The 21,088-nt window shown below is 38.4% G+C and overlaps 1 protein-coding gene across 1 annotated transcript; it reads left to right on the top strand.

Moving 5' to 3' along the window:
• The first annotated feature begins 1,410 nt into the window (after nt 1-1,410).
• On the top strand, nt 1,411-15,925 carry LOC140933582 (uncharacterized). The gene is made up of 9 exons (XM_073383188.1): nt 1,411-1,529; nt 4,249-5,945; nt 7,722-7,907; nt 10,079-10,420; nt 11,426-11,528; nt 12,325-12,459; nt 13,489-13,575; nt 14,819-14,917; nt 15,770-15,925. The coding sequence occupies exons 2-9, from the start codon at nt 4,274-4,276 to the stop codon at nt 15,804-15,806; spliced, it is 2,661 nt and encodes an 886-aa protein (XP_073239289.1). The 5' UTR covers nt 1,411-1,529; nt 4,249-4,273; the 3' UTR covers nt 15,807-15,925.
• Nucleotides 15,926-21,088: the final 5,163 nt, after the last annotated feature.

Below are 21,088 nucleotides of genomic sequence, written 5' to 3'. Positions count from 1 at the left end.
CCTATTTTGACCCAAAAGAAAAATACGAGACTGCTCGCAGTCTATTTATCTAACATACAACACTTTAATTTTTAATATTTTAAAGTTCCTTGTATCAAGTGTCTGTGACTCTCGTTCATTTCTGAGATCAGTAAAAGGAGTCATAGATCCAACTGTGACTTGTATCGTGAAAACAAGAGAGATATACCTCCAAAATGACATAAACCCACGGGGAGCGTCATGCGGGTTGTCACCTACTCGCAATGAGCTGTCAGTATTCTGGTTGCATAACAAGTTCAAGTTGTTTTGCAAGGACTTGTTTTTCGTGCATTTTCAGTTAATGCGTGCGAAAAACCTTGATTGCGTGGAAGAAAGAAAATACAAGATGGTCAAATTAAATTTTAAGCTTTAACTTAACTTAATGAAAAGTGAGTTCACTTTAACTTAACTTCTTTTCAGTTACATGTAGTTTGTAGTTACAATGTATCCGCACTGTCAAGGCACTGTGATTGAACAATGTTACTTGTAGACTCGGGGATTGTTTTTCTTCTACAAGCTCAAGATCTCCCATTTTAGTATTACAAGCACGAATTCATGAAAATGGCAAATAAAGTGTGAGTCTCCAAGTTCTCTTGCATAAAGAGTACGCGTTAATGCGCATTTTGTGAATTCTCAGTTACTGTTGACCAATATCCCAGACAGCTGAAAGATTGTGGCTTACTCTGGATCTGCAGAACGTGCATCGACGAATGATCATATAAAAACCGTAGCTTACCTTATTCTAAGATATTCATTAGCTTCCCAGCGAGACCAGCGGAGAGCAAAGTTTTGCAGCAGTTTCTGGGAAGTAACTGACTTTCCTTTCCGTCCTCGTTTGCATCTGTCTTCGCAGGCGCTGTCAGCTTAGTAATTTAAATAACTCTTGTTTTTGAGATGATACGGACACGATCTTCACACATCGTCACGGCCTGTCAACCGGAAGTGAGCCCTTTTCTCTTTCGATATGCCTTGACGCTTTCAAATTTGTATTGCCTAGTGTCTTTACTCTTAAAGAGAATATTTACCCAAAACTGTGTTCAAAATCTCAGCTCAAGAGTCCAAAAAACCCATTTGCGGTTGGCGTGCGTCGCTCAAAAAACGTCCCTGCTTAAACTCTTAAAGGACTTAAAGTGGCCCCTGTCACGCGTCCACTTCCGGTTGTTATGAGACGTTCTTATGTAGAAAAACAGAGTTTTCCTTTTGTAGCTAAGCATAAATTTCTTATTCAGCAAAGTGGAGGTTTTTTAGTTACCAACACAGAAGATTCTGCTTTTGCGTGCTGGGTAGGCGCATTATTGATTGGTAGGGTCCGGTAGGATGGGTAGCTGGTAGGATATTAGCTACGGTTAGCAAGGAGTAGGGTGGGGTAAGTCTATTCAAATTACCCAGAATCCTTAACGCGCTTGTCAAACATTTTATTTACGGTGTATTTTTACTTTTCGCTCGTCACGGAATGGCGGGTGCAACGAACAGTGATCTTCTTCCGTTTTTCTAACCTCACGAGGAATACGGTAAGCCTGTTTTTATGATAAACATAAGCTATCTGTGATAGCGTGCATATTTCTTCGTTGATAGAAAATTACTGAAAGTTAGATATATTTTTTATTCCTTTGCAAATGAGGTCCGAACAAATACAAGGCGAAAACAGGGACGAAAAATTGACTATAGTCTTGGTCAGTTTTTTTTTTCAATGAAAGGCAAGTCAATCATAATATGATGTAGTTGCTGTGTCCTTTTGAGCCATTTCTTTGACGTGAATTGAAAAAATGCATTTCAGTTGAAGATGTAAAGATGTTGTTTTAATCTCGTCTCTAACTGACTTTGGTTTCGAATCGTGGCATGCATTGGCTTGTTGTAATTTAATTAACCAGGGCTCAAGGATGGATTTCTCGATGTCACTTTGTAATCAAGTCTTGAGCTTACCTTTCCGAACCTTCATAAAATTCCGTGGATTGGAAATAACGTTTGGTCACGGCTGAAAGATAATATTGGCTTGTTTATATCAGCTGCATTCATGCTTGCATTTAGATGGAAAGTGCTTTTTTTATAAATCTCAATTCTAAAGTTTAATCCTCGTTTGAGGTCAGTAAAACTCTTTTTTAGTGATGTTTACATGAAATCGTCAAGCCAGAAGCTTCTCTTTCTTTTTTTTTGTGAATAATATTCTCATCTGTTTTGTGTTAGAATATGCTGTGTTTTAAAAGGGCCAATATATATAATAAGTTATATTGCTGCTTTATTGAGAGTAATCATCTTATTTAACAAAGGAAGGATTTGAATATTAAATTATTTGCACTTAGCTCAATAGCAGGGTAAAATTCTGTTTGCCAAGTTCACAATGCAACTGAATGTTTTATGACACTTTCATTAAAATATTCTGATAGTAAAGTTATTACTGTTTATAATTAAATATGCTATGTCCAAGGGGGGGTATGGTTACACACTATGGGAGTGTAATAAATTGTTATTCATGTCATACAACAACTGGCTTAGTTATTTGTTTGATGGGGGTTTTCCTTTGAGACCTGTCAGCTCATTAGAAGCTGTTGAATGTTTTCAGTGCAAGAGCCTTTAAGTGACTGCAATAGACCTAGTCACGGTTTTTGACGCAATCTTGACGAGTAGACAAACGTGTGAGAAATTACAGTGTTTGTATGAGAATCTAATGTTGAATCATTTCTGTAAAATGGCTGTTCTGAAAAAAATATCAATTGTAAAATAAAGCTACAAAGCAAAGGATTGTACTAAAAAATTTTATGGGGCGTATCTGTGCTTAAGTTTCTTCAGATGCTTGTTTAAGATTTTTTATATATTTGTCTGTAATTTTTCCCAGGACTTTCTTGCAGACAAATGTATAGAAAATTTAAAAACATGGTTTTAGGTCTTCTAGTGCATGGAATGCCCTCAATTTTTTTCAGTAGAATCCTTAGGGGTGAAGCTTTAAGTAACAATTCATATTTTTTTCAGAACAGCCGTTTTACAGCAATTATTTGATATAAGATTCTCATACAAACACTGTAATTTCTCACGTATTTGCCTACTCATCAAGATGGCGTTGAAAACTGTGACAAGGTCTATTTGAAAGTTTCAAACCATCGCAAACATCAGTTGCAAGAGAGGAGATTGTGGATAACTAAGCAGACACCCTCAACTGCAAAATGTTTTGAATGGTCCTAGAGACTAAGCAAATATACATACAGTATTTTGCAGTAATTTCTTTATTATACAATTGACAATTTCAAAGTACCATAAACATAGATTTCACCTTAAATTGTTAGGTTCTTCAGTGGCTTAATAGAGGTTCCCCTATACATTTTTTTACAGTAGGGGTAAATAAGAGAAATAATTTTCGTTTGAAATTATTTACTTTATTAATGACTCCACAAATTTTACATGTAACTATATAACTACTCATATTATCAAAAAAAAATGCGAGTTCACAACTTACAGATAGAGAGAAAAGATTAACCTTAAAGATGAACGCTCTTTATTAAACAGTTAAACACAATTCCTCCTAACAGAGTAACTGTTATGAAAAAGGGGGCTTGGGAATATTAATCAAAGATTTGGTACAGGAATGCATTCCTGCTATGAGAAAAGAACCTGAAAGTGTTCCCTGTACAGTACATGTAGAGGAATGCCTTTGTATTTATGAAGATGTTAATAACTGAGGACGATTTATTGGTAGTGCTTATAATACACACCCTTCCCTCATAAACAGTTTGACAGTCTACACAAGACATGCTAGTGTCTCTAATCTAAAAGTGGTTGAGGGAAAAGCCTGGCAGGATACATCCTCTTACTGTTTTTCCAGGCTTTGGTTGGGTTGATAACAGGGCTGTGTTCTAGCAGCACCAAGTGGCCCCTGATGCCTCACTTTTTCTCTTGGGCAACCAGGGAGTCTTAGCTTTTTAATAGAAATCCTTTGCTGGGCAGCCTTGATTTCGCAGGTTCAGAGAACCAGACTCCCGTAAATATTTTTCCTTGAGCACAGCCTTGGATAGTCTCAAAACATCTCAGCTGATCACAGAAACCTTGTGATGAAGAAATAGCGTTGACTTATTCCTGAATATGGCTGGAGAACACCAGCTGTGGATGCATTATGCACCACTACGATGGCACTATGGAACCTAAGTATAGGTATTTGTCTAAAAGGATAAATAATTTAATACATGAGGAAGATAATTTTGTTTATATTACATCAAGATTGTAATTTTGTCAATTTTTAAGGGATCTGCCTGGCAGTTGTCAGCTTATGAATAATGCAGAGGATTTCCATAGAGGCAGTGGAATGGATCCCATAACTCAGCCAGCTCAAGACAGAGGTCCTGTGACCAACAGTAGTTATGTGGAAGAGGAGGCCAGTCTAACCACTGGAGATGAGTCATTTCTGTTGGAAGATGATCAAGCTGCTGAAGACTTCTCTGAAAACCAAAGAACCAGTACACCTACAAAAACCTTTGCCCATTTTGAAGAAGATGGTCCAACTGACGGTGACACGTTGTCCCCTGTTTTGCAGTGTGATGCTGCTGAAAATGGAACTCTGACCAGTGACCAAAGTTCCAGCTCTCCTGTTGGGAGTTCTACTCAGGAAAACTCTGGAGAAGTGTCAAAGTCATTGTATACATCTGCTTCGTCAAACGTAAATGCAACACTGACATCTGATAGTTACCTTGGAGAGAGGGACCAACATGTGGTTGAGAGTACAGTTTCTCTTGAAAGAGTGGGTGAATGTTCCACAGGGGACAGCACATGGGCCACTGCACATGGATCTTTACAAGAAGACTCTGATTTAATTGATGATACAATCAAACACGAGTTTAGTCCTGGACATTTCTCATCAAGTAAAGATGATTCTAATTACTGTAGGAATCATGGTGAATCAACTTTTGAAAACACAACTTTGGCTAATACGGAAGATGTGGACTCTCTACTTAGCAAAGGTAGCAAATCTGAAGATACGAAAAACTTTGAGGAAGTGAGTTCTCCTGATTTAGACTTGTTGAATGAAATCTGTGAAGAGGCCACCAACATGACAATTAAAGAGGCTTTGATCTGCTCATTAAACCCGGAAGTACGAGCTGGTCTACGAGAGGGTAGACTATCACTAAATGAAAGTGAAATCTTGGCTTTGGAGCAGTATTGTGAACAGTTCATTGAGAATTTGATTTCTCAGCTTTTAGTTGGGGATTGGTCTGAGAGAATTACTGAAGAAGAAAACAAACCACAGCCACTTGAAGACAAGACTAAAATCATGGCACAAAAGCTTAGCGATTTTGGCCTGGAGACATTGAAATCTAACTGTGATAGATTTGTTCATAGTGTCATCACAGAATCATTGCATGAATCCTGTCTAAGATTTCAGGGGAAATTTAATAAAATCTCACCAGAAAGAGATACAATGTTAAAAACCAAGCAAATGGAAACTGGTTTAGATGAAGACAGTGTTGAGATCCTGCTTCCACTCGTTAAACGATCAAAAGCAATTCAAGATTATATTGGATTTCTTGCTGCTGATGTTATAAAGTCAGCATTGGCAAATTTATCAACTTCCATTGCAACCAAAAATGGTGAGAGAAATGACCACACGATGTTGAATGAAATGAAAACCTCAGATGACACAACAAATACAGAAACAACAGATTTTTTAGCTAAACACAAGGAGAGAACCCAGCTGGAGACAAACAGTGATACATGGAAATCTCAAAGTGATAGTTTACAAAACAAAGCCAAAAGAGGCTCAATGTCTTCAATAACTAGTGATAATGAATTTGAAGAACAGTATGCAAAGGAGATAGAAGGAACTTTAGATGATGAACATATGATATCTGCTAGCTTCAATGGTGCTTTGGAGACTTCACTGGAGTTTGATGTGGGCGATTGGGAAGGTGGAGGATTCTTCGAGGCATTTAATTCTCTAGATGCAGGTTAGTAATTTTCAGTGAAAATCTAGACTTTAATCTCTAAGATTTGATATTAATTCATACTCTAGATGTAGGTCTGCATTTTTCAGTAGAATTCCAGACTTTTGATCTCATTACGTGAGAATTTTATTACTTTATACTCCAAGCCAGTATTGAAATTTTACTGTGAGCACAGTGAAAATTGTTTGAAAATGAAAAGTAACATTTTAGCACACTGTAAAGCCATTGTTTAAATTGTTTATTTATAAGTAAGGTACTATTTTTTGCCCTTTTCCAGTAGACATGAAATTTCATGATAGGAAATGATTCTTCAGGCATTGTCTGGCCAAATGACTACTGACAAGGGGTTGTTGAAAGAGAGCAGACAGCAAGTTGTTATTGCTTGAAATTTCTGCGTGTCAGCAGGGACCGCGGAGCAAGGTGAAATGTGGGAGGGCTGACAATTGAAAATGATTTTTTCATATTGAAAATCGAAAAAAGGAATAAAATCATAGTATTTGATTTGTTTCTGTCGCGTGACTTTGCATACTTTATCCAGTATTTGTTTCTCTTTATAGGTCGGCATTAGTGAAGTAACCGAAATTCTTCATACGATTTTCGTTCCGTCCAGCAAATGTGTGTGCTAAATTACAGGATTGCTAGCAATAAGTAGAATGTTATAAATAGAATAAATATATAACCCGTCACCAAAAATCCAATTACACTTAACGAATATTAGTCAGAAACAACTCGCACTTCCAAAAAATGAAACTTTTAACAATATATTGAAATGTTTACAGGTCAAACTCAAACTCACCATTTTCACTGCAAGTAGTTGTCGTCTTTTCTACAGAGCTTACAGACTTTGACGAAGTCCCAGCTAACTCTAATAAACGACCAACCTACACGGTCAGTTCAGATTCAATGCAAGAAAAGACGCGATTACAATTTTAGTCCAGAAAATACTACACTGAAGTGATCTGAAAAATTTCTTCACTGTTCAAGTATTGTAATTCTTCTTGCCATCTAATATTTCATTGATTCCAAAGGAGAAAGACAAAATATAAAACTTTTATCAACTCAAAACAACTACTCCCCTTCGTTTGGCTTGAAAAAGCTAGTAATTTTCTTCATTTCGTTTGATAAAACTGATAAAAAACTCTGCCGGAGCTGGAAGTACAAAACACGCTGCCGAACAAAGCGAAGGGGTGGCCAAGGCATGGCGTTTGATCAAGGGGCCAGTCGGCCCCAGGGCACAATTACCGCGAAAAGCACAAGAGCCCCACAAAAAGCCTGGCGTTTGAAATTAAAGAAAATACAGAGAATATAGCGGAATATAGACGGAAAAAAACTTGTTTCAAGTCTTTTTTTCTATTTCAATTATTTTTCTTTTCAGTGCAAAAAGTGGGGGCGGGGGCGCAAAAAAGTGGTGGGGCCGCAGCCCTACCAGCCCCTCCCCCTCCGCGGTCCCTGGTCAGTAGGATGCCTAAAATGTGTGTAATTCCACATTATTGGTTTTGGCTCCATTAAATCCTGTACCAATTTTTTTTATTGTACAACAATTTTGGAGGAGCCACCCACAATGTGAGCACAGTTACTGACAGGCTATATGAATTAGGAAAACAATGCAAAGTTAATAAAAATACATGCATGTTCATAAAATTTAACGAAACAAATTCTTACATCTCAACTTAGTTATTAGTTACTAACACCCTGGCTGGGTTTTGTGATTTCAAATGAAATTAAGAGAATGCTATTCAATTGGCAGTTTCAAGACTTTTTTTTAAAACTTGATTTTAGAAAGAAAACAAAAGATACTGCTTAAAGAACTGTCATTTGATGAGCATGCAGAAGTTGCTGGGACAGAATTGCTAGCACCAGTTTTCTTAGCAATTGCTGAAGAGAATGACGCAGACACTGGGATCCAAGGAATGAGAAGAAAGGCACAGTCCATTGAGGACTTGTGTGGCATCATTGATGAACCAGGTGAGGGACAATTTCTTTTGTAGATTTGTCTCTATGTAAACAGAGAATAAAGTGACTTGACCTGTTTTGATTGTCTATATGTTTGGCTAAGGCCCAGTTCAAACTTTGAACTTTTCATGTACGGAACTGAATACCTGTTAACCCAAATGATATGTTTGACTCAATTCATTTTCATGATCTACAATGATCTACAATGCCTGCCAGTCAAAATAAATTATTAATATGGTAATTTAGGCATTTGATTTGGCAGATGAAAAATTCGACATAATTTTGAAATGAAGTAGCTCCATATAGCTGAAATTCCCATGTGGGCCTCTCAAACTTAATTCATGGGTCAATCCAAATTAGACGTGTCGGACTTAACTGAAAGATCAACCTTTTTATGTTCTACAGTACCGCTCAAAAGTAAGTTACCACCCTCTCGTGAGCTGTGAATCACGTTACGCGCTATATGATTCCTGTAGCACAGGAAGTGATTCTCATAGCGCGCGATGGCCTAAAAACTGGAAGTATCGTGGCAAAATTTTTTCACACAAATGTAAATAGAGGGGATTAAGTTTGGTACATAAAAATCAACGTTTGAACTGGGGCATATTATTGTAATACAGGAAAAATCAAAACAGTGCTGGGCAGTGGTCATTAGGGACAGCCTTTCTACACTTAGGTTCTCTTCTCTCTTTGTGTACACACATCAGCTTGCTTGCTGGCCTGTCAGTAAGGTTATTATGGCTGGTAATTTTCAAGCGTTTCCCCTCTCCTGGCCTCTCTCCCATTTTGTAAGTACAGTCAAACCTCGTTAATACAGACACTGAAGGGGCCATAGAAAGTGTCCCTATTAACGGGGTGTCCGTATTAAGCAGGTCATGTTACTCATGTCATAAAACACCTTTAAAAATAATTAGAACCAAAAACTAAAGAAATAAAAGAGGGCATAAACATCATCAAATTAAACATTTCTAACCTTTAAAAAGCCTTCAATCGTTGTACGGACTAAATCTATGAAAGGCTCAAAAATCGCTCATTCGATTACTAAGCCATGCGGTCTCTGCATAACTCATTTGATGCCAAAATATTTTGAAGTTGACATCTGCAAATCATCCTATGCGGTGTACTGTAGCGCTGAGAACATCGACACGCTGTCAAGTGAAGGCTTTTTATTTTTGGAAAGGAAAAGTCTATTACAGCAAGTAGCACATAATGAAGTTTCCGCATTAGTGAGGTTGACTTTCTATGAGAATCTGTTGATTGGGCAAGAAACTAGTGTCTGTTTTCTGCATGAATGGGTGTCTTTATTAAGCAGGTTGAATTTAGAGAAAATTTACAGGCCTTTCCCAGGGACAAATAAAACTGTCCGTAATAACGAGGTGTCCATAAAAGCGGATGCCCATAAAGTGGGGTGTGACTGTACATTATTTTTAATTGTTTTTTTATTATTATTATTTCATTTGTTATTCCAAAGTACAACAATTACAATTATTATCACAAAGCATACATGCACAAACAGACTACACACCTAAGCACACATGCAATTCCACAGTTATCACACAAAGATGCCTACTGTTATATTACAATTGCTAATCAAAAAAGAAGAAACTAATCATTTTTGTAAAAGAAGAAAATTAACTGGATTACAAAGTCCATTTGTCTATTAATGTTTGTAAACTCTTATTCTTAGTACAAAGATATTTTTCTATTTCATATTTACCATTTACTTTAACTATAAAACTGTTTATGGTTGGGAGTACTTCATTCCCTCTGCAGCTCCATAAATATAGTTTCCCTGTAAATTAATTTTGGTAAATACACTTTGGTGGTGGCTGCTCACACAGTTGCCTTGGATAGTTTGGGTAGATAGATGGTAGAGATGGACAGTGGTGGTTAATGACAGTGTCATTGACTCCAGCTTACCTTAAGTAGCAGGCTCACTGCGCTAGAGCTAAAGATTTAACCCTCCTTTCAAGTTGTATTTGTTAATTGTTTCTTGTTGCTTGTTTTTTTTTTCTTGTGTTGACTAAATGAAGATGTTACAGTGCTGTCTGAGTAAAATTCCAGTTTCTTAATGCTGCACTGTAGATAATTAACATGGATTTGCCTTCTGTTTAATAAGTGAATATCTTTACTTGACTCATTTATAACTTATAAAATTAATGTGTAATTGACATAATTATAAGGTGAAAAGAAAAAGCTACAGAGAAGCTACTCAGCTCCTAAGACAATCACACCACTGCTGCATCAAACTTCTGAGACTGAGTTTAGTCTAGAACAAAATGATGTTGACGAGGAGTCTTTTGAAGATGAAGAAAATGAGATGGTGGATGATCAGGAAGAAGAGGATGAAAAAGAGACTAGGGAGGAGGAACAGAGGGAACACCCACAAAATAAAGAGCAAGATGGACAAATGAGTCCTGATGACAGAAATAATTTTCGTTGGTACACTGTTAGTGTCAGTGGAAGGGACAAGATATTGGATTTGAAGCTTCTAGAGCCTTACATGAAAGTTATCTCTCACGGTGGTAAGGCAGCACATTGAAACTTTTCCTTCTCCTGGCCCCAGTTGTTCAAAAGCTGGACAGCGCTATCCACCGGATAAATCACTATCCAGTGGATAAGTATTAGGGAAACCAACTGCACTATCTACTGGATAGAGATTTATCTGCTGGATCATGCTATCCACCTTTTGAACCACTGGGGCTGGGTACAATGATTGCCTTTCACAGGGCTTTCACTTGGAGTAGGGGGTCGGGAATTTCCCCTGGCTACTATGTACAAGACCCCCAGCTACTTCGAGGTGCCGGAAATATTTAAATGAAAACAAGACATAAAGAACTTACTAGCCAAGTCCATTTCCTGCCTACTAATTGCATATACCTAGCAACTTGAGATCTTAGGACGTTTTCCATATGTCATAACTGACCGGGCAGACCATTCCTGTTGTAATGATAATTTCACTTTTAATCAAAACTATCCATCCAGATCACTCAAATCCTAAGTAGTATGCACAAAGGAGAATGTTTTTCAGCAAAAACCCTTTCGAAAAAGCAGATTTCATTAATTTTGCTAACTAACTGGTCCGGCAATGGTCCAGCCGGCCAGTTCTGACAAGTGGAAAGCACCCTTAGTGTCAGCCTTGCTTTTATAGGGCTGGTGACATGGGGTGGCAATGAAATAAGGCAAGCATTTCAACAAGGGTCAATATGCCAGGCTATTAATTATTTTCTACAGTTGACTGTTAAGGCCATTATAAGTGAGTAATGACACCAACACTTATCCCTGCTCTGTTTTGAACTAGCTTTCATAATGTTTAACCATTTTGAAGGTGCAGTGAAACCTCGATGTAACAAACCTCTATATAACAAAGTCCTCGATATGACGAACAATTTTCTCTACCCCAGTAATAGTAAAATATATGGAAAAGGACCTCAATATAATGAACTCTCTATATAGCAGACAAGTTTTGCCAGTCCCTTTGCTCTTTGTTATATTGAGGTTCCAATGTAGTTTGTGTTTACTATTCACAGGTTACTTTAGCAACACTAAATCTACAATTGTTGTACTTGCTGCCTGCTACCTCCCAGACAGAAGTATCAAGAACTATGATTTCCTCATGGAACAGCTTTTCTTGTAAGTTATTATTATTATTAAATCTATTATTAATTTTTGTTGAATGTTTAAAGTATTTTGGGTTCTGTCTCAGCTAATGGCTTAGTCTGATTAATAATTATTGTGATGTTGTTTCAGGCTCACTTCCTCCAATCAACTCCCACCCTCTAACCTGCCTTTTTTCAACTTTTCCAAATTAAATCAAATGTGTGACTCTACCTCCTTCCCCCTGAAGATGAGCAGCAGTGCACTGTCAGTGGCTATTTGATGCTTGGAGACTTACAGCAAGGAACCCAAAAGTTTGACTGCTTTTGATTTATTCCCATTCTTTTGTACAGATTTAATCCAATCAGAAGCCAGCAAGAAACCGACTTCGACTTCTGATTGGTTAATGTCTGCATGAATGAATGTGAGTTAATTAAAGGAGGTCATGCTTTTGGCCTCCTTGCTGTAACAGATCTTATTTAAGTGTAGATCTTTCTGTCATTTCATGTCTTTACTCTCACTTTCCTTAAGATGCCTCACCCCTAGAAGGTTGCCTTAGAAACAACAATGATGTTACTATGTTCAGGGCTGTCACTAAGGGCCAGGGATTTCCCCTGGCTTTTATGAGCATGATCCCTGGCCACTTCTATTGGCCAAAAGAGCCAAACGAGCATCCTGGCTGCTTAATTTTCCACCTAATAATAATTTTATTACGTTTGGCACCTTGAACTCCTGGTGATAGCCCTGCTTATCTAATGATACCCTCTTTTTAACTTTGTGTATGAACTATAAAGTGGCCTAATCATTTACACTTCTCTCTATATGACTGTAGTTATGTTATAAGTACCCTGGAGCTGCTGGCCATCCACGACGATTACTACTTAGTTTATCTGAATGGTGGCACAAGACAACAAAATATGCCTTCCGTTGCATGGATGAAGAGGTTTTACCAGTATATTGAAGGAGGGTAAGAATAATACCAAACCTACTTGTCATTTTATTATCTTTTTGAGGCAAGTTGTCACTACCCAAGACCACTTACAAGAAAATTTGACCATTAATTAACCAATTCCACGCTGAACTGCCTGTAACTGCCTGTGTGGATCCACGTGTCCTCTATCGCCAGTGATGTCATCAGTTTTAACAGTCAGGACAACTTTGTCCACTAACTTGTGCAGGGTAAAGAGATCTTTCAAACCATACCAGAATGAGTATGATTCTGTCAAGGACACCTGAGAAAAGGCAAAAAACCATGTAACATTGACCCAACAATTTCCCCAAAACTCTTGTTTCACTACCCAGCTACCTTTCCTTTCACGTAATCCCAAGATCCTAAAAGCTTTCCCAAAAACTTTTCCCACCAAAATGAAGCTTACTAAATGCCCATCAAAAGCAAAAAATGAGACAAGAAAAGCGAAAGAAGAGGAGAGGAGAGAAGAGAAAAAGTCGCGAAATTTTGCTTTCTGGGCATCCCTGAACTTTACAAACTAGATTTTGCATCTGGATCAGAAGACATCGAGGTTCACAACCTGTAAACAGTTTTGCGGTTCGTTTTAGCTCTTTATACTGTAGCCTGGCAATGATTAAAAAACTGCTTGAATATAAGCTTCAAAACGCGTTTTTTGGCAAAATTCCCAGGGGCGAATGGGTTAATCATCTTCCGGTGAAATCAGGAAGTCAAAATATGATTATCTTAATTGCATGTTTAGTTGTATTTCTTGTTATATATGAAATGGTTAAACCAACTCAGTGCTATAACCCTCACTGGCAATCTGTATGTGTACTGTCCTATCACATCTATTGCTTGTTGTAGAAAGGGCATATAAAAAGGGAGTGATGTTGAGCAGCACATGCTTGCTGCTATAGTAGTCCTCAGTATTGTACTTGCAGACACAATCTGAAGAACCATGTTAACTCTAGGTGTCTAGATTATTAAGTGAAGTTACAGCCAAACTCTTTAACCCAGTGTTTTGAATTGATTTTTTTCTCTTTGTAGACTGAAGAAAAAAATGAAAGAAATGTTTATTGTGCACCCCAGTTTTAGACTCAAAGCAGTTATTACACTTGCAAAGCCATTTCTCAAGTAAGATTTATAATGTTTTTAGAAAGTAACTTTTGTTAAATAGAACTGTGGGCAGAGGTTTTTGAATGAGTTTTACCAGAGAAGAGAATGTCCTTAAGTTTCTCAGTGTGACTAGTCAGGGGCACCCAACGACGGTTTCCACCTAAATACACTGAAAACACTTTTTAGGCTGTCCAGAGTACTTTAAGAGCTCTAGATATACATTCTAAGCATCGCTATAAAATTTGTATTTTCTTGGTCATCCTAGGTGAACTTAAGTCTTTTCGAAATTACGGTGAAACCCTGCCTTACGGCCACTAATACTATAACAGGGTCACCTCGTTATTACGGCCACTTTTTTTTGGCCGCCCGGCAAAACGGCCATACGTTTTCTTGTAAAAAACCCTCGTTAATAGGGCCAATTTTTTGGGCCTACTGGGGACGGTAATAACGGGGTTCTACTTGTACATGCTCTTCAGCTTTATTTTTCCGAAAATTTTAGATGCAATGTTACAAAAGTGAGAAATTTTCTGATTCCTCTCTCTATCACATTTTTGAATCCAAAAATTTTAGGTTTCTTTTTTTTCTCAAAAAACAGCCCATCCTTGAGAGTGGAATGTGTAAATTAAACTTTAGAAAATAGTTGGGAATTTATTAGATAAGCTTCGAAAATTGTACATGAATGGAACGGTCATCTAGAAATTTTTAGCTGTTCTCAAATAATAGAAAATTGTAGGCAATATTTGCTTCTTCGAACAGATACTACACTGAAAACAGTCGTTGGGTGCCCCTGACGGAAGAAGTGCTGAAGGGATCATCCTGTATAAATGAAGATGACTTTCCTTTCTTGTCCTTTCCAATTACTCTACTCTACTGGCTACTCTCTTCCTCTCTACTCGGGTGTACTCTTCTCTTCTTAACTCAACTCATTTCTACTCTGGCCTAGTCTATTTTATCTTAATCTGTTCCACCTTGCTCTACCCTACCTCACTCCATTCTACTCTACGCTATCCTTTGCTAACCTTCCGTACCCTACTGCACTCCACTTTGCTTTTCTCCACTCTACCCCACTTTTCCTCATTCCATCCCCCTCCATCTACCCCACCCCACTCCACTCCTTCTAGTCAAATGTTTTGTCCATCTTGTGAAATTTGCCTCTGTGGACCTGTGATTTATGACTAAAGAATATCTTCTTTATAACTGCCAAGATTTTGTCAAGGACTATGATCATTGTTATTAAACTCTTTCTTTTCTACATTTTTAGTGCTAGCTTTTGGCGGAAACTTACTTTTGTCCACTCCCTTCGCATCCTGTCAAGTCGCATTCCTGTAGATTATATTTACATTCCTGATGAGGTTATGAGGTAAGCCATTAACTCAAGTACTCTTTGTGTACTCAGCAATTATGAGTGATGTTTAGCCCTGATGCACTGCGATGCCAAACTTTTCATGAGCTAAATCTAAGGTCTCCTAGTAGGCAGGTGAGAAGTCGCATGTCTTAATCAATGTAGAACATCTGTTTAAATTTAGAACAGCTCATCCATTATTCCTTCCTGGGTTAGCCAGGGATCAGCCATTTAACAGCTTTGATTCAGACACCAAACTTTCCTTCTACCCAACCAAATGCTTCTCCAGTTTTAAGGTCGAGGGAATGTTTCTTTCCAATCATTTACTATTGTTCAGTGTAGAAGGACACTAGTTCTAGTCTGTTGACTCCAGATGAATGCCTACTAACTGTTATCTTTACCCATCAGCCACTTTCTTGCTGGGTGGACTGTCCATGCATTCACTCTTGTTTTAACTTTTCTATAGCAGCTAACTGCCCATGACGGCAGAGGCCACACGAGTCTGTCCCAGCAGCCAAAATAACCTGTCCACCATGCCCATTTAAGACCAAGAGATGCAACCAGACTTACTCAATGTACCATGATCACTTTGTTTTGTGATCAGTTTTGTTCAGGATACTCGGTTCAATTTCGCTTACTTGCTTTCGCTTATTTCGTATACCAGGAGAAATTGCAAACAATGCTTATGCATGCATTAATTTGTTTGGAGCCGGCGGGGGGTTGGGGGCAAACAAGATGCATTATAGACAGACTGCTGGCCTTTGAGTGGTTGCTTACTTCTGTTCCCAAGATGGCTAATGTGGAGAGATTCGACTACAATAAGATTTTTTATTCTCTTAGTTTTTTATATATTTCATTTTCCCCTTGCAGAGTGGATCCAGCTTACAGGCAAGCACATGGCCGATGAAGACTGGGTAAAAGTAATCTTCATGAAGAGCATTTGTGCCATGCTGAAAAAAGAAAACTATAATAAAACAAAGAAAGAATGTTTTAAGTACAAGCGTTAGGCACATTTAACTGGACTGTGGACTTAAGTCGGTTGTAAGGCGAAGTGAAAATCAAAATAATCTTTAAACAATCTTAACTCTAAAATTACTTATTTACCGAATTAACCGTTGGCTTGGCACAGGAACGTGCTTGAAATAATAGTGCCAATAGCGGCAGTCAGCTCTCACTGTGTCACATGTAGCCACATGTTTGAGATGGTTTCCAAATTATCGTTTATCTCAGTCCACCTAAAGGTGATGTTACACGAGACGATTCGCAACGGCGATTTTTAGCGCAACGCAGGATTCAAATGTTGTAACAATGTCGCAGCCTTTCGAAACGATGTCGCAACAATGTTGTAACGCTGTGTTGCGCTAAAAATCGTCGTTGCAGATCGTCCCGTGTAACATCACCTTAAGACTGGTTCAAGTTGTTTAAGTGAAGATAAAAAGAGACATTATGTGTAACATAGTTATATGGTCTGTATGATTATTGTTTAAAGAATAACCTGTGTAGCAGGCGTCAAAAGGGGTAGAGGATTGGGAGGAAGCGGTTTTCTCTCTCTCCCCTTTTTGCGCCTGCCATACAGGCTATTGAAGAATGGAAGACGACGATCGTAATAGGCGTAAATGCTTGTTGTAGACTTAACAGTAGAATTTCTTGATCAACAGCCCCCCGAGATACCGGCTTACTCAAAGGTAATGGTTATTTTAGGAGGCCTGGCAGCATTTCACAAAAGTTGTGACTACCCTGCTCCAATTTTTGGAAAACTTTGTGATTCGGGCTTCTTCAATGAGAGTAAAGGGGGGCGTTTGTTTTTGGAATTCCATAGTATTAGGCTTAAATACCTGCTTTTTCGGTCGTATTTTCTTTTATTCAGTTTAAAAAATGTAGATAAGCCGATTCCAAAAACATCTTTATTTCTAGCCTGCGTGGCAGGCGTTTGAAAGGGAAGGGAAAGGGAAGGGGAAGGGAATTAGGGTGCGAGACCACGCGTGAGGGAGGAGCGAGCGAGCGCCCCTCGCGTTTCTCTCGCGCCTAAAACTCCCTTTCCCAAAACTCCCTTTCCACTCCCTTTTAAAACGCCTACCACGCAGGCTACTTTATTTCAATCGGTGGGAGCTCTGAAACCATAACTCTTCAGAAGAAATGTGTAATTAATTTAAAATTACTTTTTGGTTTGGAAAGTCTATACTGGCTTTTTCCTGAGGTGAAAATAACTCCTCCCTGGCCTTTCATTGATTGCATCATACCTGATATGCCTATTGAGAGTTTATCATAAAAGGTTATTTACATTTGGGCCAAAATGTTTGGCCTGCTACAAGCTTGTCATAAATTAATGTAACATAATGTAGTGTTTTATGGTGTTTGATTTCTGTGTGGGAACACCTTAAGAGAGTAACTTATCTGGATTCAAGTTATTGCTAAGACGGTAAAAATGGCCAATTTCCTGTAAACAATGCCTATAAAAAGGTATTAGGTTAACTTATTACACAAAGCCTCAATAAGCAGGTCCTTAATTTAAGTGTATTTTCGTATAAACGTTTTTATAACGAATGGATCCTCTGTTATTGAAAGGTATTTTATTCGATAAAGGAAATAAATGAAAGTTCTTTTTACTCTTAATGCAAACGCGCAGGTTTTGCTTCACAGCTGTTTTTTCCCCACATAATCCAAAATATGTTGCAAGCAAAATTTACAAGCAAAAAGACGATTTTTTAATCTCACATTCTGCGCTACGATAGCAAAACCTCCTCAAAGAATCGTGGAATTGTCATCGAACTACAACACAGTTGAAACTCATACGTGCGTCAGCGCGTCATTTTCCTTTGGCGTCCTCGCTAAAGATTGATCGACGGAAAAGAAGTAAAAGAAACAAGACGAAATTTGGCTTCTCGTGCCTTCCAAGAACTAGGGAGCTTTAACAGGGGCACCCAACGAGAATATTTTTCAAAACCACTTAAACATAGCATTGTTAAACGTATTTTAGTACCGTATTTATTCGAATAAACGCCCAACCTCGAATTAGTGCCCACCTCGAATAAGCGCCCATCCTAAAGGCAGAAAAAGTTAAGAAGCGCCCACCCCCTACTCCTCCCAATCAAACTCAAATTAGCGCTCACCCCACCCCACCCACTTGAGTGAATAAATTCTAATAAGAGACTTCACCGAGGACGGAGTCTTCTTCGAAGTATTTTACAGAAACCTTGCTTTGTTACTTCCTCGCGTTTTGTTGTTTTGTTTCAAAATAAACATACTTCACTTGCTGAAAATGGTGAAAATTTAATAAGCGCCCAGCCTCGAATAAGCGCCCACCATCAAGGTCAAAACATTTAATAAGCGCCCAGGGCGGTTAATCGAATAAATACGGTATTTAAACGGTAGATATAGGCATTCTTTTATCCCCTAAAAATTTTCATTTATTCGGATTTCCTAGCTGAAAACCTAGTGATCCGAAAATTATAGGGATCAAAACTTACCTTTTCAAAATTTCTGCCAGAAAAAAGGCTCTCGAAAATTCCAAGTGACCTTTTTAGGGTAAAAAATCCGTTAAAAATGGGCAATTATACCACTTTTAAGATGTTAGAAAATCCTAGGAAAGGCAGGCAAGCAAGAAATTTTACAAGAAATTTTCCGCAAATTCTAGATGTCAAATCGTCTTCCGAACAGATGTTTTCGGGAAATCCGCCGCTCCAGTTTTTGGAGGTTGAATCATGATCAGGTTGAACGGCATACACATCCTCCTCTCTAACGTACGCATAGAGAGATTTTGTGATGGTATCATGAACTAAAGTGCTGAAGGAGATCAGTGAAAATGGGTCAAGTATATCCCAACCCCTCTACAGCTAAGGTGGATTGTAGCGTCTCATCAACACATAGGTCTGGGGATGCAACGGAGTATATCTCTTATAGATACCCTTGGGCTCGAGTTAGATCCCTCTTCCGTAATAAGATATTCCTCTTGAGTTTTATGTGCACGAGTTCTCATGGAATGAGGTCTATATGGGTAGATGAAAAATCGTGGGATAGAAAATAGTCTGAAACTGCAGTGGGTCTAGAAACAGAAGCGGTAGACCCGTCGAGTGGTCGTCAGTTTTCATCAAAGTGGTCTTTCAGTCGTACTCTTGTCTCCCTTATGTACCGTTTGTGACAACGACGGCGGGCACCGTGTATTAAAATAGAATTAAAGAGTCACATTCAGTGTATGCAATTACGCCATCAAGCCAATTTGTGACCGCTTTTTCCCTAACACACTGTTTATCAGTCACTCAAAGGTTGCGGGCACTTAACACAATCCAAATGGATTATCACATACTGCGACCGTCCTCTGCTAGACGGAACACACCCTGCCAGTACCCGCTTTCTAAATCTATCGTCGACAACCATTTTCTATTAGATATCATTTTATGTACTAAAGCAAATTTAAAAGGATTTGAAAGGAGTCACAAGAATAGTACTATCTCTCTGCCAATTCGCAATGAGATGATGGGTTTTGGCAAGGGGGGGTTTTCATGACACTCTCCGTGGATATTCCAATTAAGCCATAAATTTACAAATCCATGTTTTTGACCTCACACTTTAGGACTGAATTGTGCTTATTTGTGGCCAGTCTATCAAGTAATGCGAGGGTCAGTCCCCTGAATATCGTTCCTAAGTAGTTGTCCTCCCAAGCGTTTATGCGAGCAACACAATTAAATTGAGCAACGACCGCTATAACTATTTACATGCTTTTGTTCAATTCAAGCTTAGCGGGTATTGGTTCAGTTGTACAAAGCAAAAAGGAGAACTCTGAAGCAAAAGGGGTTATAATCCACTCAGACAGTAAGCATGCAAATGAGCTAGTTAGTGTACAAAAAGCGAACTCGTTAACTACGATAGATTTGATTCTTCTACAATCGGCAGCAAAATAGTCTACACCCCTCGCCCTCAAATTTTAAGTTGGGACGTTTGTTGTTTCTAACATGCAACTCAAAGAGGAGCGGAACATTGCTTGGAGAGGAGAGGGGATGGAAAAATTTTTCCCTCGAAGTACTCTTGAAGTCAACAAAACCTCAGAAAGGCCCTTTTGGGAAATGTGTCCCAACTATTGTAATTGCCGATTGTAGCAAAATATTGTCAGGGACACGGCTTTAGTGCCTTCAAAGTAAACGTCACTTTTTTATAAAAAAGTCCAGAACTCACTGAGTCATCTTTAATGATTTCATTGCAGGGTTTTGGGGGAAAATCCCTGGGGACGAGATTGGGTTTGGCCATGTGTATTGAAGATGTTGAAGCTGTGGTAGCAACAGCTGACAGTTTGTGATGCCAACGCTGGTTTCCCCTCGAAATGACGTCTGAGTAACGATTGTAGAAATTCCATACTGATGACGTTCTCTACCCAGATCTTGGTAGTGCTTCTCTACGACACGACCAATGAGAAGCACTACCAAGATCTGGGTAGAAAACGTCATAAAAATGGAATTTCTACAGTCGTTAATCTGACGTCATTTTGCGGGGCAACCAGTGGTGGCGTGGCGAAATATCAGCTGTTTTCTTAGGTTAAAGCTGGGGAAACTGCAGAAGCAAAAAAGCTAATGACTCATTAATTACTTCTAAAATATCGAGTTTTTGAAACAGACCTTCTCCAAACGTATCGGGTTATAACGGATTCATTTACGATCTTTAAAAAGTCAGATTTGGTATTTTTATAGCTTCATTAAAGGATGAGCATTTCCTATGAAATGAGCCAAAATTGTAAACAACGATTTGGCTACATCTTGTATTATTTTCCAGCTAATAATATTAAGTCCTTGCAGAACTGTTGTCTATTCCAGATCTTGCACCAGCTGACTTAATCCAGCGTTTGTAGCAACAGTCCTCAACCCCAGACAGCAAGCTATTGTTCGAGGCAGCGTGACGTGATCTCATACGTGTACATTTACTGTATGTTGTTAACAAAGCAGATTAAAATAAGGACATTGTTGTTGCTCTGATAAAGGTGCCAGCCCTTGCTTCTCTTTACCGTGACATCCGTACTTCCTTCACTTGGTCACTTGAGTAAAGTTTTAATTTGCAAGATGTTAAATATTTTGTACCAAAAATTGCAAAAAATCTAGTTGGTTAAGAGTAGATGCAAAAGTGTACTTATGACTTGTGCAACAGCTAAACATATCAGCCTACAATCATGTTCTCAAGGTTTCATTCATAAACACAAGCAGTTAC

This window comes from Porites lutea, chromosome 4 (genome assembly GCF_958299795.1).
Source record: "Porites lutea chromosome 4, jaPorLute2.1, whole genome shotgun sequence".
Classification (NCBI taxonomy): Eukaryota; Metazoa; Cnidaria; class Anthozoa; order Scleractinia; family Poritidae; genus Porites; species Porites lutea.
The sequence above is the reverse complement of the archived record's forward strand: the minus strand, read 5'-3'. Positions and strand labels throughout refer to the sequence as shown.

Excerpts from the sequence above, each read along its gene's own strand:
- LOC140933582 (XM_073383188.1), top strand. The coding sequence starts at position 4,274 with ATGAATAATGCAGAGGATTTCCATAGAGGCAGTGGAATGGATCCCATA. Across the intron at positions 12,460-13,488 it reads TACCAGTATATTGAAGGAGG|ACTGAAGAAAAAAATGAAAG; the intron begins GTAAGAATAATA and ends TTCTCTTTGTAG. Across the intron at positions 13,576-14,818 it reads CTTGCAAAGCCATTTCTCAA|TGCTAGCTTTTGGCGGAAAC; the intron begins GTAAGATTTATA and ends CTACATTTTTAG.